General features: G+C 32.5%; 1 protein-coding gene across 3 annotated transcripts in view; it reads right to left on the bottom strand.

Moving 5' to 3' along the window:
* Nucleotides 1-10,106: 10,106 nt before the first annotated feature.
* CSMD3 (CUB and Sushi multiple domains 3) overlaps nt 10,107-18,497 on the bottom strand; it is a 1,326,016-nt gene continuing 1,317,625 nt past the window's right edge. For all 3 annotated transcript variants that reach the window (XM_061122845.1, XM_061122846.1, XM_061122847.1), the window contains 3 exons: nt 18,229-18,316; nt 14,293-14,428; nt 10,107-10,400 (listed from right to left, as the gene is read on the bottom strand). In XM_061122845.1, the coding sequence (XP_060978828.1) occupies nt 10,241-10,400; nt 14,293-14,428; nt 18,229-18,316 (384 nt within the window). In that variant the 3' untranslated portion in view covers nt 10,107-10,240. The remainder of the gene's footprint in view (nt 10,401-14,292; nt 14,429-18,228; nt 18,317-18,497) is intronic.

Below are 18,497 nucleotides of genomic sequence, written 5' to 3'. Positions count from 1 at the left end.
AATCAAACTAACAAAGAATAAACACAAAGAATAGTAAAAGCAGCAAGGGAAAAGCAACCACTTAACAGCTGATTTTTTAGCAGAAACTCTGCAGGCCAGAGGGAATGGCAGGACATATTTAAAGTACTGAAAGGGAAAAATCTGCAACCAAGATTACTGTACCAGCAAGGACTGCATTCAAAATTGATGGAGAAATAAAAAGGTTTTCAGAAAAGCAAAATTTAAGAGAATTCAGTACCACCAAACTAGCTTTACAACAAACGTTAAAGGGACTTATACAGTTAAGAAATACAACAGAAGAAAAAGGATCTACAAAATCAATCCCAAACAATTAAGAAAATGACAATAGGAACATATATATCAATAATTACTTTAAATGTAAGTGGATTAAATGATCCACCCAAAAGACCCAGACTGACTGAAGGATACAAAAAGAAGACCCATATATATGCTGTCTACAAAAAACCCACTTCAGACCTCAAGACACATATAGGCTGAAAGTGAGAGGATGGAAAAATATACTCCATGCAAATGGGAAGCAAAAGAAAGCTGGAGTAGCAATTCTCATATCAGACAAAATAGACCTTAAAATAAGGAAGACTGCAAGAAATAAAGAAGAATACTACATAATGATCAAGGGATCAATTCAAGAGGAAGACATAACAATTGTAAATATCTATGCACCCAACATAGGAGCACCTCAGTACATAAGACAAACAGTAACAGATATAAAAGGAGAAATTGACAGTAACACAATAATAGTAGGAGACTTTAATACCCCACTCGCAACAATGGACAGATCATTAAAACAGAAAATTAATAAGGAAACACAAGTCTTAAATGATACATTAGATGGATCTCACTGATACCTTCAGGGCATTCCATCCAAATGCAGAAGAATACACCTTCTTCTCAAGTGCACACGAATCATTCTCCAGGACAGACCACATCTTGGGTCACAAAACAAGTCTCAGTAAATTTAAGAAAAATGAAATCGTATCCAGCATCTTTTCCAAGCACAACACTATTGAGACTAGATATCAATTACAAGAAAAAAAAAAAAAAAACAAAAACTGTTAAGAAACACAAACACATGGAGATTAAAGAACATGTTTCTAAATAACCAACAGGTTACTGAAGAAATCAAAAGGGAAATCAAAAAGTTTCTAGAAGTAAATGACAATGAAAACATGACAACTCAAAACCCATGGGATGCAGTAAAAACACTTCTAAGAGGGAATTTTATAGCAATACAATTCTACCTCATGAAATAAGAAAAACATTGAAGAGACAACCTAACTTTAAACCTAAAACAACTGGAAAGAGAAGAAGAACAACAACAAAAAATTAGTAGAGGGAAAGAAATCATAAAGATTTGAGCAGAAATTAGTGAAAAAGAAATGAAAGAAACAACAGTAAATAAATATTAATAAAACTAAAAGCTAGTTCTTTGAGAAGATAAACAAAATTGACAAACCTTTAGCCAGACTCATCAAGAAAAAAATCAAATTAACAAAATTAGAAACGAAAAAGGAGAGGTTACAAGAGACAATGCAGAAATACAAATGATTATCAGACTATTATGAACAACTATATGACAATAAAATGGATAACCTGCAAGAAATGAACAGATTCTTAGAAAAGTTCAATCTTCCAAGACTGAACTAGTAATAAATAGAAATTATGAACAACCGAATTACAAGCACTGATATTGAAGCTGTGATCAAAAATCTCCCAAAAAACAAAAGTTCAGGACCAGATGTCTTCACAGGAGAATTCTACCAAACATTTAGAGAAGAGCTAATGCTTATCCTTCTAAAATTCTTTCAAAAAATTGCAGAGGAAGGAACACTTCCAAACTTATTCTACGAGGCCACCATCACTCTGATACCAAAACCAGGCAAAGGCATCACACACACACACACAAACTACAGGCCAATATAACTAATGAACATAGATGCAAAAATCCTCAACAATATTTTAGCAAACAGAATTCAGCAACACATCAAAAAGCTAATACACCATAATCATGTTGGGTTTATTCCAGGAATGCAAGGGTTCTTCAATGTATGCAAATCAATCAATGTGATACACCATATTAACAAATTGAAAGATAAAAACCATATGATCAGCTCAACAGATGGAGAAAAAGCCTTCAACAAAATTCAACATCCATCTCTGATTAAAGCTCTTCGAAAAATGGGCATAGAAGGAACTTACCTCAACATAGTCAAGGCCATATATGATAACCCTACAGCAAACATTATTCTCAATGGTGAAAAAATGAAAGTATCCCCCCTATGATCAGGAGCAAGACAAGGGTGTCCACTTTCACCACTATTATTCAACATTATTCTGGAAGCCCTAGCCACAGCAATCAGAGAAGAAAAAGAAATAAAAGGAATCCAAATCAGAAAAGCAGAAGTAAAGCTCTCACTCTTTGTAGATGACATGATACTGTACATAGGAAACCATAAAGATAGTCTCAGAAAATTACTAGAGCTAATCAGTGAATTTAGCAAAGTTGCAGGATATAAAATCAATACACAGAAATCACTTGCATTTCTATACATGAACAATGAAAAATCAGAAAAAGCAGTTAGGGAATCAATCCCATTCACCACTGCAACAAATTAAATATCTAGGAATAAACTTACCTAAGGAGACAAAATAACTGTACACAGAAAATTATAAGACACTGATGAAAGAAATCAAAGACATAAACAGATGGATAGATATCTCATGTTCCTGGGTAGGAAGAATCAATATTGTGAAAATGACTATACTACCAAATGCAATCTACACATTCCATGTGATCCGTATCAAATTACCAAAGGCATTTTTCACAGAATTAGAAAAGAAAAAAAAATTTCAAAATTCATATGCAAACAAAAAAGACCCTGAATAACCAAAACAGTCTTGAGAAAGAAGAATGGAGCTGGAGGAATCAATCTTCTTGACTTCAGATCATACTACAAAGCTACAGTCATCAAGTTAGTAGGGTACTGGCACAAAAATAGAAATATAGACCAATGGAACAAGATAGAAAGCCCAGAAATAAACCCATGCACTTATGGGTATCTTATTTTTGACAAAGGAGTCAGGAATATACAATGGGGCAAAGACAGTCTCTTCATTAGATGGTGCTAGGAAAACTGGACAGCTATATGTAAAAGAAAGAACTTAAAACAACTCTTAACACCATACACAAAGTTAAACTCAAATTGGGTTAAAGACCTAAAGGTAAGACCAGAAATGATAAAACTCTTAGATGTAACATAGGCAGAACACTGGATAACATAAATCAAAGCAAGATCCTCTATCACCCACCTCCTAGAGAAATGGAAATAAAAACAAAAGTAAACAAGTGTGACTAAGTTGATTAAACCTAAAAACTTTTGCACAGCAAAGGAAACTATAAGCAAGGTGACAAGACAACCCTCAGAATGGGAAAAAATAACAGCAAATGAAACAACTGACAAAGGGTTAATTTCCAAAATATACAAGCAGCTCATAAAACTCAATTTCAGAAACACAAACAACCCAATCAAAAATTAGAAAAAAGACCTAAACAGACATTTCTCCAAAGAAGACGTACAGATGGCAAATAAACACATGAAAAGATGCTCAACATTGCTCATTGTTAGGAAAATGCAAATCAAAACCACAATGAGATATCACCTCACACTGGTCAGAATGGCCCTCATCAAAAAGTCTACAAGCAATAAATGCTGGAGAGGGTGTGGAGAAAACAGAACGTTCTTGCATTGTTGGTGGAAATGTAAATTGATACAGCCACTATGGAAGATGGTATGGAAATTCCTTAAAAAACTAGGAATAAAACCAGGATATGACCCAGCAATCCCACTCCTAGGAATATACCCTGAGGAAACCAAAATTGAAAGAGACACATGTATCCCATTGTTCATTGGAGCACTATTTACAATAGCTAGAACACAGAAGCAACCTAGATGTCCATCACAGATGAATGGATAAAAATGCTGTGGTACATATACACAATGAAATATTACTCAGCCATAAAATGGAACACATTTGAGTCAATTCTGATGAGGTGAATGAACCTAGAACCTATTATACAGAGTGAAGTGAGTCAGAAAGTCAAAGATAAATATCATTTTCCAACGCACATACATAGAATCTAGAAAAATGGTACTGAATAATTTATTTACAGGGCAGCAATGGAGAAACAGACATAGACAATAGACTTATGGACACGGGGAGAGGGGAGGAGAGGGTGAGATGTATGGAAAGAGTAACATGGAAACTTACATTACCATACCTAAAGTAGATAAGCCAATGGGAATTTGCTAAATGGCTCAGGAAACACAAATAGGGGCTCTGTATCAACTTAGAGTAGTGGGATGGGTCAGGAGATGCAAGAGAGGTTCAAAAGGGAGGGGATATATGTATACATTGGCTGATCCATGTTGAGGTTTGACAGAAAACAACAAAATTCTGTAAAGCTATTATCCTTCAATAAAAAATTAAAAATATTTTTTATAATGTTATTAACATATATGTCTTCCTGGAAAAAAGTCAAATGAAAAGATTGCAATCCTTCACACTCCTGATAATTGTGACTATTTGTATTTTATTTCTTTGCTTCAAAACGTTTATGTTTATATTTGAAATAAACAGAAAAATGGAAAGAGAAAACAGTGGTAAGAAAGAGTGGCTTTTGTTTTAAAAAACTGAAGTCTTCATATCATTAACCCTGAACATAATTTTTAAAAATTACTTTTAAATGCATGGTAATTTCTAATGCAATCCCAGATCAGTGAATATTTATACTGCTTACATATTGGTAACTAGTGATGTATTTTTCATCATACACAAATAGTTTATAATGTGAAAAGCACATGTCAAGTAGTTCTCTCTTGATTATTTCCTTTGGATAACCTATTGAGAAGAATTATTAGGTGAAAAATACTGATTTCGTTTACTTAATAATAGCATATCTTTAAATGTAAATTTGATTTTTGTCTTGTCTAATTTATTTGTTGAATAATTTTGAATGCTTTTTTGTCAATAAACTTCAAATGACATTTTATAAAGCTTCAATAAAAGATTCCTAGGAAAACATATACTGATAAAATAAAAAGTAAACAGAAATTCATCATTGATATTGTGAATTGCTTCTGGTCATTTCATCAAGAAATGTCCAAGTTTTCCATTATATTAAATTGACCTAAAATGGAGTCTTCAAATTAACTTCATCAAATTCTGAATATTCTGAAGACAAATATTGATGTCACATAACCCATATCACCTTTATACTCCTTAATCTTATTCAGTAGGCTAGTCAAAGATTTGCTTTTAATGCCATAGAAGTCAATTTTAACAGAAAAAGAGTGAAAGCTTACAGAAATGAACATAGTTACCACATAGAATTATTATGTGACTTCTATGTATACTTTAAAAAAATTATTAATAGCTTGACAAAACTTTAAATTACCTCAAGATAAGATCTATGTGTTTCTTATATTCATCCACTAGACATTATACTTCATACTAGAGTATTATGTGAATGTTTAATTTTAGAAAATATCTGCTGTGTTAATACACTAATTAATGACATTTTGCTATTTATACTCAGTCTTTCCTATTAGGGATTTCTTCTTAGAAATGTTTCTTGTTTATGTTGCTATTTGGTAACTAAAGTCCAACTCAAGCCCTTAATTTTCATTACCAATAACTCAAGAGAAAGTTTTATTCCCTGTAACATCACAATGTACTTGCTGCAAATGCCAATCTCTAAAGCAGGGTTCTAAACCTGGTATGCAAGTAGAATTCAAAAAATGTGTAAACACAGGTGGGAAAATGCCACACCTTTATCTTTACTGTTATTCTCATTAAAATATAGTATTTCCTTCAGTAAAAAGCTGGGTAAAAATAATTTCTGACTTTTGTCACCTATAAAAATCACAGATATTTTATATCATGTTAAATATTATGAATATATCAAAATATTGCTTATGATACTGTTTAAAATTACAGAAATTATTAGCCCTACTACTTACTTAATGTATCAGTAGAGAAGTATATTAATATCTCTCTATAAGTATACATTCATATATATGTATGTTAGTATACATTTACTAGAATATTTGAAAATATTTTAAAATTATTTTATCATTAATTTCCATTTTATTTCATCTTATGTATTTAAAATCTTTGTTCTAAAAAGGGTGCCATAAACTAGAAAAGTCTTGGTTTAAAAATAAAGAGATTAGGGGTACTTGATCTATAACAGCTGTGTTAGTTGGCTTACTGGGATTACAAAGCAATCAGGTGACATTTTACAGGTAACACATTTCTTTCTAATAAGTTCCTTCAGAAGACACAAAATCTTAACTAAACGATATGAAGAAAATACTTATTAAGAAGGCCTTTTGGTTTATTTTAATTCATAATGTGAAGGTGGGTCTATATTTTTCTCTATATCTATGTATATCAGTTATCCTGTCAAAGCATTTGGGATTATCCCTGTTTTCATAGGTATGCAAATACTTATAAGCAGGATTTGGATCTTATGAGAGGTTAAGCACAGATTTCTTGTTTTCTTTTTTTTGTTTGTTTGTTTGCAATGCAACTTATAGCTATGAATTTGAATGTGTAGAATATACTTCTTTTTCAGGACTAATAAAATTATTACACATGGGAACTTATTAAAAGTTGGGAATGTATCTAGCCGGTGTTCACTAGCTCTATTGCTTTGTATACTAAAGAATGAAATCCAATGTTCAGTGGCTGTTCTATTCTCCAGTAATTTTTAAACCTGCTTTAAAGTACTTCAGAATATCAAGTTCATGAAAGTAATGAAAGAAAGATATTTCTCAGATTTTTACACATGTATATCTTTTGAGATCCTTATTCCCTTTCCTCCAAAGTCATCCTAAAAAAAAGAGAGAGAGAAGCAAATCAATATTTCTTTCAGCCAAGTTTCAAACTGCCCATTTTTAATTATTTCCTAGACTTATGAGCTTCTATAATTTTATAGAAGTGCTTTTTCCCCTTCCTTTAACAATGTCTGTTTTAACTTTATAGATATTTATAGACTAGTACTTTGATAGGAAATATATTCTCTTATTCTCTTTAAGAGACTCTCATATAGATATTTTTATTGACTGCTTTAGCTAATGTTATTGCTTTTTTTCTTTTCTCTCATATAAGTGAAAAGGACAGGTAAAATAAATCTGACCTTTGGTTTATGCCCACAATAATTTTCATTAGATTCCATTATCAAGAGATCCTGAGTGGAACCTATGGCTTTAATGTTCTTAAATATAAGGGGCACTCAAGAAGACTCTTTTTAAGTTACGTCCTTAATTGAAATCTAATAACAGAGTAGAACTGAAATGTTCTGATCAAAAAAGGAAAAAAAAAACTATGTACATCAAGCTATACATTTTAAATATCTCACGATTGCTAATTACATTTCAATAAAGCTATGAAAAGATTAAAATTATTTCCACTAAAATTGCTGCTAACTTTTGAGGGGGTTAAAAAGATAAACAGAAAATTTTAAAAATGAGAATTAATAATAAAAAGGATAAGACATGTAAAAGAGGAAAGGATGATAAGAAAAGCATCAATAGAAAGAAAAATCTAAAGTTGGAAAATAAAAAGGGAGAAAAAGAAAACACAGGGAGGAATAAACATAAAGACAAATAACAACAACAGAAAATGCAGAAGATATGAAGTGAACTAAAGTTGGAGATAATACAGTTAATGAAGTTAAAACAGAAACTACAATATATCAAGAAGCAATTATTTCTAAAATAAAAGCATAATAAACAGTGATAGACTTGTGAAGACTGGAGGTTCAGGTCTTGACATATAAAGACAATGTGTTCTGTAAAAAAGAGTTATCTAATAAAATTGAATTTCAATCACTTGTGATTTGAACTTCATAGAAACAATAAATCTCTTGAGTACAAAACTTTCCATGTTTCATCCTGGAAAGATAGACTTGTTATTGAATATTAGTTTAATGTAGCAATTCAAAAGGTTATTGGGTCCATACCTAGGAAGTATGCTTAATATAAATATCTCTAAGAAATATACTATAGCAATACTAGAAATAATAAAAATATTTTATCTAATTTTAGATAGTATGAATTATTAAAATATTGACACAAGGTAAATTCTAAGATGAGGTTTCTATGCTACTATTATGCTTACTGTGAATCTGTTTACTTTTAAGAGTGTTATACTTGGGAACTACAGAACATGGAAAAAAATACCCATATTTCATTATTATGTTGTGAACTAAGTATATGCAGTTTCAGAACTTTATTATATCACCAAATAAAGGGCAGCTCATTCCTTTTACTAACCAGTACACCGACAGACAATTTTGAAAAGAATACACATTTTACAAAAGCAATTATCCACTTTTATTTTGTTTACATTGCACTGAAAATTTACATCATACTTTTACAAAGTTTTTTTTTTTCATAAAAATATACTTCTTTACAAAAGTGTATGCATTAATATAAGAGGAGTAGCCAGTTGCAGAAGAAACATTGTTTAAACAAGATCTTAAATGTATTAACCTTAACATTAATGAATGAATCATTGTTATTGCAGTCATTTGAAAAAACAAGAATAAATAACTGATGGAATAAAATTTAAAACAGCATCCTGTCAGTAGAGTACAATGTTGGGAAAATTATATGAATTTCCAAAACAATGTATCTCAAAGTGGTTTACAAGAAATCCACTACATGTTGTAGAGATAGATCCAAGCAGCGCTCTGGGTGCAATGATTTCTCGTAGGCACTCTGTCTCATGATACAAAAATTCGAGACTGTTTACAACTTTATCCATATTTGAAAGGGATAACAATGAAGTGTTCACACTGGGTACATAATTTATTCAATGAAGTAAAACATGCTATTAAAGGAAGACTATGACCTATTAAATCAAAATGCTGGCATTACTGTGATACAGTTGTAAATAACTTGCAAATACATACCTTAATGACTATGAAAGAAGCCTGTCATATCTGGAAGCTGCTTCTTAAGAATAAGAGAATAGAAATTTTTATATATATAAAAATTTGATAAATCCACAACTTTAGGAAATAAATTTATATTGGTGATTTGAAAATAATTTTACTTTTAGTCATTTTGATTTAGGCAATGGTCCAAAATATATGTTTACCTCAATGTTAACGAAAAAGTTTAACAAGCTTATACTTCTAACTCACTATTAGATAAAAGTTCAAAGCAATATTAAATAAATTTGAAGACTCAGCTTGAAGGAAAAACAGATAAGTTATAAACTAAATAAGTAGATTGATAGGTTCTATTTGGTCTTGCAAAAATATTAGAAAGAATGGTAAAGAATGGTAAGTTTGGTATCTCAGATAACTGCAAAATCATGACTATTATAGACAGTTTTTGCCAGCTAAAGCGGTTTCTGAGGGACAAAAAAGATTGAAGCAAGGAATTAAACACTTACCCCATGGCTCACTGAATAATATTGGTTACAACATAATGAGCGAAATCAGGAAAATAGCATGATGATCTTGCCATTTGCAGAAACTATGACAACCAGTCTAAAAAAAGATAGCAGTATGATACTGAAGAACAAAAACCAGAAAGCATCAAATCAGCGTGGGCAATCTTATCTCATCTGTGACATAAATTAGCTCATAAACATTTCAGGGCATGACTCAATCTGAAATAACCAGGGAAATGAAGAAAACAATGACTCAATTAATAGGAAGGAACAGCTGATAGAGTGGTGTGAAATACAGACTTACGGGCGTGATACAGCTCATGACAGTTAAAGAGAAGTCAGTGATCTATTGACTCTTGTAAGTATAGCTCTTATTTTCTACCCTATATCATTTTTTTAAAACCCAGTCCCTCTAATATAGTTTATAAAGCACAGAAATACTGATAGTGGATGCTCCTCCAATATATGCAAATAAGTTTATGTTTTAGAATAATCTCCTTTTTAAAAAAAGCAAATAAACTGTGAGTAAGCACTCTCGGAGTGCAGCCAAATTTCTGTAAAATTCTCCATGGTAAACATGAAGAAGAATTACGGTCCAGTTTATGAAAAACCACTCTTCTCTATCATTCCACAGGAAAAGGTGACCCAGCGAGTCCTGATAAGTGTGCTTTGATTTGTTTATCAGTGACCTAAATGTGCACTGTTTTGTGTGTCGATTTCCAAGCTTCTGAAGAAGGCCAAAGCTGCCACGTTATACCATTGTGCAGACTGTGTTCAAGTTGGGATCGAACCGTACTGCCTTCCCTTCCACTGACTTTGCGTTGGTGTCATACATGGGATTTTCAAAAGCTGCTTGGCCATTGTTATTTTCATGAACTGAACATCCTGTATACTGGGTTTTGGGAGCAGTCCTGTTGATGAGATCACTAATTAGTTATACATTAACTTTCTTCTAGAAACAGCAGAATAGGGCTCAAACACAATATATCAATACTTGAGTTATCACTGTTAATGGATAATATAACTTGAAAATATTGAGAAACCACAATTCATCAAATTTTAATAATATACCTGTCATTTTTAAATCATGAGTGACTTTTATTATTTACATACAATATATATTTATAAACAGTACCAATATAAGTAATATAAGTATAAATAAATATTATGGCTATTCTTATAAAGTTTCTTATAAGATAATGTTATCATCAGTGATCATGTAAAATATAGCTAAATTATGATGATGATGAATTCGAATCCCATTACTATTCATTCCACAAATATTTATTGAGCATCCATTACATGCTAGGCATGACCCTAGGCATTGGATATATAATTTTTCTTTTCTACAAAAAACATACAAATTCATTACTCTCATATTACAAGGATAGCAATGAATAAATTAAAAATAAACAAGAAAAATGAAACAAGATAATGAAAATTGTTTTGCTGAAAAGGAAAATGGTTAATATGACAGAAGTAACTGGGAGCCATGTTAGGAGAGGTAATAAAGAAAACAAGGAAGTAAAATTTAATCTGAGACTTGAATGACAATAAGGAGTTCATTCTGCAGTAATAAGAAGGGAGTTCCAAGAAAAGCAGACATCTAATGCTGACACCTAGTTTTGGAAAATGCTTAGAGTATCCCAGAAACATAAATACTCAATTGGCTTAAAATTATATACATTAGAACAAATAAAGTCAAAATCTGAAAGACAAAATGACTAACTACACTGATATTTCATGTCATGAAACAGTTTCCAGAATTATTGATAACTGAATATCTGCTATTAGTTAATAAAACACATGGAATCTAAGCTGGCTGGTATAAATTGCTCATTTTGAATCCCTCATTTATTTTTTGTCTCACTTTTGATTAATGTTTTATTTCTAGTTTCTCTTTCCCACATCCTACTGCATAATTTGCTGATATTTGTAAATCAAATGATAAAAAATCAAATTACAAAAAGATCATATATAAATCAAATTATAATTTTATTTGTAAATCAAATGATTAAAGGCATACTTGAGTTTGAGCAAACTCTGGGAGATAGGGAAAGACAGGGGAGCCTGGTGTGCTGTAGTCCATAGGGTCGCAAATGTTGGACAAAACTTAGGGACTGAACAACAGCAACAAAGGCATACTTACCCCTACTTGTTCCTCAAACCTAATTCCTAAAAAGGCTTTAAAACAATTCTCTTTGCTTATAAAAAATAACACAAAATTTCAACTACTTATTTTATTATAATTTGTATTTGCCACTCTGTGATTATACTATCCTTAGCACATTTTCTGAATTTTTTCTCTGTATTAAAAATTGTCAGGGATCTGTATGATAACATTTTAAAAAATCTATCTAAAATTGCTTTCAATAGCATAATCTATATATATACATATATATAGTTATATAATATAAGTTATATTGCTTACAACTTGCTTTTGTCAGGTGTATAATTCTAATTGATTATATTCATCTCTATTTTAAACTAGATTCACAATAAGAACAGAGGCAACATCATTTCCTTCTAATTAGGTAAGGATCACAAAGGTGTAAAAAGATTTGTTTCTGCAAATATTAAGCAACAGCTTTAAGGAAAATAATGTCAAACTTCAGAAAAGTTTATACCATCAATAAAAATTAACTTAAAACTAATCAATGTTCTAAACATAAGAACAAGATCTATAAAATTCTTAGGAGAAAACACATAGGTGAACCTTCATGACCTTGCATTTGGCAATGGTCTCTTAGGTATAATACTAAGAGCAAAGTAACAAAAGAAAAAAGAAATAAATTGGACTTCATCAAAATGAAAAGTCTGGTATATCAAAGGATACTATCAAGAAACTGTAACTACAACCCACAGAAAGATAAATATTTGCAAACCAGATATCTGAAAAGGGTCTAGTATCCAGAATATATGGAGAACTCTTATACCTCAAAAATAAGACAAATGAGTCAATTTCAAAAATGGGCAAAGAATTTGAATAGGTATTTCTTCAAAGCATGTAGACAAATGACTAGCAGACACATGAAAAATGCCCAATATTATTAGTAACTAGGGAAATGCAGATCAATATCACAATGAAATACCACTTCACTAGGATGGTTAAATGAAAGTGAAATCACTCAGTTGTGTCCGACTCTTTGTGACCCCTTGGACTGCAACCTATCAGGCTCCTACGTTGATGGGATTTTCTAGGCAAGAATACTGGGGAAAAAAAAAAAAAGAATACTGGAGTGGGTTGCCATTTCCTTCTCCAGGGGATCCTCCTGACCTAGGGATCGAACCCAGGTCTCCAGCATTGCAGGCAGACGCTTTACCATCTGAACCACCAGGGAAACCACATTAAATGTGGTTAAATGAAGGAAAAAGGTTAAATGAAGGATTACCATATAATCCAAGAATTTCATTCTTGAATGCATACTCAAAAAACTGAAACAGGCATCTGAACAAAACTTGTACACAAACGTGTCTAGCAGCACTGTCCACAATAGCCCAAACACAGAAATAATCCAAATATCCATCAACTGATGAATGGACATATTTAAACATACAATGGAATGTTATTCAGCCACATAGTCAATAACATGTAGATGTGTAGTATGATATGGATAACCTTGAAAACACTATATTATATTTAAGAAGCCAAATACAAAATGTCACTTATTATATGTTTCCATATATATAAAACATCCAGAAGGTGAACCAAAGTAGTTGCCTGGGACTGGGGTAGGAGGAGTGACTGCTTAGTGGGTACAGTTTCCTTTTAGGCTGATGGTTCTGTGACATTGTGAGTATACTAAATGTCACTGAATTGTACATCTACAACAGTTTAAACCATTTTATGTGTATTTTACCACAATAATAAAAAATGATTAGCATAGCTTGCTTTATGAATAAATTTAGTGATGATTTTTATAATTAATAACATCTGATATTGACAAGGCCTGAATAACTGCTAATGAACAATTGTTATAAATTTGCATAATATGAATTAAATCATTCTTAGATAATATAGACTGGCATTTATAATAAGGACATTAGTTTTGATTAAAAGACATTTAGGAATTCATTTAGTTATCTGGTTACCAGCATACTTTCTTCTTCTTCTTCTTTTTTTTTTTTTTTTTGCTTTTTTTTGCTTCCTTAATAAGGGATGGTCTCAAATAGTGGACTAACTGCATAGTAAAGCCCTTCATCAAGATATTATAATGGATGTAGCAAAGAGGGGGTCAACTGATAATTTATACAGTCATACATGAAATATATAACAAATATAACATACTAACTGCATCATCTTCTAAAAACAACAGAAGATAAAAGAGAGGACTAGAAGATTTTATTATCTGTCAGCCTGGGTAAAATCTGTCAGTACTGTTATATAAACTAAGAGGTTTAAACATAAATTTCTTCCTTTTTTTCTAAAGAAATGTGAGAACAGATATCACCTCTTCAATCTAAACCTTACTTAGATTTTGTATCTCTATAGTTTCAGCATGGATAATATAAAAATAACTTATACAAGAAGTTACATTACAGAAAATTGACAGACAAAAGGAGGAAGGATAAAGCTGAATGCTTGCACAACTCAACAGAGCGATTTTAGTTGTGTGTCTATTGGGGTGATGGGATGATGGGCAGAGGAAATAATGGCTTTAACAAACTGTGGTTATATTTGCTACAATAATCCGGACCAAAAAAAAAAAAAAAAACCCAGAAGTTAGAATTTGAACTGTAGAGTAAAAAGAACATAAAATATAGATTTGGGAAATATTTTATACTCAACATCAATAAACTTACCTTTGTTTATAGAGATAAAATCCAAATCCTGCAAATATAAGTGCAAAAAAAGGCACCAGAATAGCAATGGCCACGGAACTACTATTTGTACCATGAGGTTGATTTGAAGAATTTGAGCCTTCTGACATATTCAGTCCTATAAAAGAAAAAAAATAACATACAAATACAAAATTAGGTCTCTTTTATCAACTTGATATTTTTTATTTAAAAAATTAATTTATTCCTTGCTCAAGATATTTATCTACTTGGAAATACAAAAATAATTCACAAAACTCCTTCATTTCCACACAATTTTACACAATGCCTACTATGTATATTTTTCCAGGAAAGGATACTGAATGAAAAATAAGCAGAGTCTCTGAACTTGAGTTAATAACAACTGTCAGAAGAATACAGAGCAACAAAATAAGTGTATATATGAAGCATGAATTAATGTTAAGCGTTATCTGTATGCAAAGGATATGTGGTAGGAATAGGAGGCTAACATGATAAACTATCTGAAAAGGCATAAATATTATTCTAAAGAGCTCAAACTTTCCACCTACCTATAGTGAGGAATAACTGAAGATGCGTAAGGGAAAAAATGGCTCAGTGATAAAATACAAGATTTTAAACAGTGACTAGGGTGAGACGGACTTGAGAGAGTCTGGTCTGAAGGCAGGAATAGTTTGAAGACATCCCAGATAAAAATGGAAATTAAGATGGGAACTATAGCACTAGGAAGAGCATGCAAAGATAGATTTCTGGGAACATTTCGTATTTCAAGTGAACAGAAGTTATTTGTGTGGATGAAGGATGAAGGGTGTAAGAAGGCATAGGATTTAGGAGTGTTCTCCTTGGGACTGAGTAAATGGTTATGATATTAGCATAGCTAAGAGATGAGAAAAATGAGATTTGTCAATGTGTTGGCACAGGGACTATGGAAGAGAAATAAATAGCAAGCTCTTTTTTCAGAAAGAAATAGTTTTTCTTTTTAATAGGTTCTGTTTTAGACATGCAGTGCTTGAGATGCTATGGGGAATATAATGTGAAAAAATCTTGCATTCAATTATATGACTGTGACAATGTACTATATTAGTGAATGTCTTCTACTGATTTTAAAACTAACAATTGTGGCAAGACATTATCTGAAATGGCATCTCATTATTGTTCATTTGGGGAAATCCGATTTACTTTTTTGATAAATATTCAACTAAATCAAATGTTCAACTAAGTCATGCTTTATTAACTATGCCAAAGCCTTTGACTGTGTGGATCACAGCAAATTGTGGAAAATTCTTCAAGAGATAGAAATACCAGCCCACCTAACCTGCCTCCTGAAAAATATGTATGCAGGTCAAGAAGCAACAGTTAGAACTGGACATGGAACAACAGACTGGTTCCAAATCAGGAAAGGAATACGTCAAGGCTATATATTGTCACCCCGCTTATTCAAATTATATGCACAGCACATCATGTGGAATGCTGGGCAGGATGAAGCACAAGCTGGAATCAAGATTGCTCGGAGAAATATCAATAACCTCAGATAGGCAGATAACACCTTATGGTATAAAGCGAAGAAGAACTAAAGAGCCTCTTGATAAAAGTGAAAGGAGAGTGAAAAAGTTGGCTTAAACCTCAACATTCAGAAAATGAAGATTATGGCATCCGGTACTATCACTTCATGGCAAATAGATGGGGAAATAGTGGAAACAGTGTCAGACTTTATTTTTTTTTGGCTCCAAAATCACTGCAGATGGTGCTTGCTGCCATGAAATTAAACTTTCCTTGGAAGGAAAGTTATGACAAACCTAGATGGTATATTAAAAAGCAGAGACATTACTTTGCCAAAAAAGGTCCAGGTAGTCAAAGCTATGGTTTTTCCAGCAGTCATGTATGGAAGTGAGAGTTGAACTATAAAGAAAGCTGAGTGCTGAAGAATTGATGGTTTTGAACTGTGGTGTTGGAGAAGACTCTTGAGAGTCCCTTGGACTGCAAGGAGATCAATCCAAAAGGGATCCATCCCTGAATATTCATTGGAAGGACTGATGCTGAAGCTGAAACTCCAATATTTTGGCCACCTGATGCGAAGAACTGACTCCTTGGAAAAGACCCTGATACTGGGAAAGATTTGAAGGTGGGAGGAGAAGCGGACAACAGAGGGTGAGATGGTTGGATGGTATCACCGACTCAATGGACATGAATCTGAGTAAACTCCGGGAGCTAGTAATGGACAGGGAAGCCTGGCGTGCTGTAGTCCATGGGGTCTCAGAGAGTGGACATGACTGAGAGACAACTGAACTGAAGTCATACCCTAGTCAAGGTTAAAAACATTAGTATCATTTTATATTTTAATTTTCCAGGGACTCAGAAAAATTACAAAAAAGTTCAAAGCAATGGAATTTTAAAGATAAACATCAAGGAGTAGTTTTTAGAACATGGATTTACTCTTTATGCATTACTACTACAATATAATATGAGAGTATACTTTTGGAAAATTATACATCAAAAGTTATGATAATAACTACAGTCAAATGAGACTATTAAATATTTAGACACATTTGAGAAGAGTTGGAAATAAAATGACAAAACCCTGTGCCTCCCACCACAGAATATTTACATAGCTGAATAGCACAAAGCCCCAAAATGGTTCATTCCTCAAAGTAACTTTCCCATCCAGATTCTATGAGTTTCTCAAAGTGCCACTACATTTTTCTTTGGGGGGGCGGTCTGTAAGAAAATTTCAAATATATTCAAATGGAAGAGAAGTAATACAAATCTCATAAGATAAAATTATTCACAGTTAAATTTTTTTTTTAATCTTTATCACTTTTTCTCCTTTTTACTTGCTTGAGGGAAAGGCAGTTTGTCAGGTTTATTAGAAGTATGATGAAAAACTAAACACTGTATTGAGTTGGAACACAGAGAACCAATATTTTAAAGAATGCAACTATTTAAAAGGCTATCAAGCAAATCAAAACCACAATGAGGTACCATTACACGCCAGTCAGGATGGCTGCTATCCAAAAGTCTACAAGCAATAAATGCTGGAGAGGGTGTGGAGAAAAGGGAACCCTCTTACACTGTTGGTGGGAATGCAAACTAGTACAGCCGCTATGGAAAACAGTGTGGAGATTTCTTAAAAAACTGGACATAGAACTGCCATATGACCCAGCAATCCCACTTCTGGGCATACACACTGAGGAAACCAGATCTTAAAGAGACACGTGCACCCCAATGTTCATCGCAGCACTGTTTATAATAGCCAGGACATGGAAGCAACCTAGATGCCCATCAGCAGATGAATGGATAAGGAAGCTGTGGTACATATACACCATGGAATATTACTCAGCCATTAAAAAGAATTCATTTAAACCAGTCCTAATGAGATGGATGAAACTGGAGCCCCTTATACAGAGTGAAGTAAGCCAGAAAGATAAAGAACATTACAGCATACTAGCACATATATATGGAATTTAGAAAGATGGTAATGATAACCCTATATGCAAAACAGAAAAAGAGGCACAGAAATACAGAACAGACTTTTGAACTCTGTGGGAGAAGGTGAGGGTGGGATATTTCAAAAGAACAGCATGTATACTATCTATGGTGAAACAGATCACTAGCCCAGGTGGGATGCATGAGACAAGTGCTCGGACCTGGTGCACTGGGAAGACCCAGAGGAATTGGGTGGAGAGGGAGGTGGGAGGGGGGATCGGGATGGGGAATACGTGTAAATCTATGGCTGATTCATATCAATGTATGACCAAAAAAAAAAATAATAATAATAAAAAAATAATTAAAAAAAAAAAAGGCTATCAAGTGTATCAATGTATAGTGCTGACAATACAAAATTCAAAATGTGGTAAGTGTGCCTAATGTACAGAATCCATTATATTTTCTTATGATATCTTGAGTAATAAAGAAAGTACATGAAAATGAAAATGACTACATTACCTAGTCTTTGTAGTCCAAATTGCCCATAATCTTTACCCTGAATAAATCCTTGAAATACATAAGTAGCTCCATCAGGCTCAGCGGAAACCTAAAAATATTTATAAGTTTGATTAAACATGAAAGCTGGCCCCAGATATATTTTCCCAGTCTTAGAAAATATTCAGGTTTACTATGAAATGAATATTATGCACAATTCCTTCTTCCATATCTTCTGTGTAAAACAGAACATCATGCAAATTTACCGCCAGTAAAAATAAAATGAAAAATTT

This window comes from Dama dama, chromosome 21 (assembly GCF_033118175.1).
Source record: "Dama dama isolate Ldn47 chromosome 21, ASM3311817v1, whole genome shotgun sequence".
Taxonomy (NCBI): Eukaryota; Metazoa; Chordata; class Mammalia; order Artiodactyla; family Cervidae; genus Dama; species Dama dama.
Note: the sequence above shows the minus strand (reverse complement) of the source record. Positions and strands in the feature narration are given on the sequence as shown.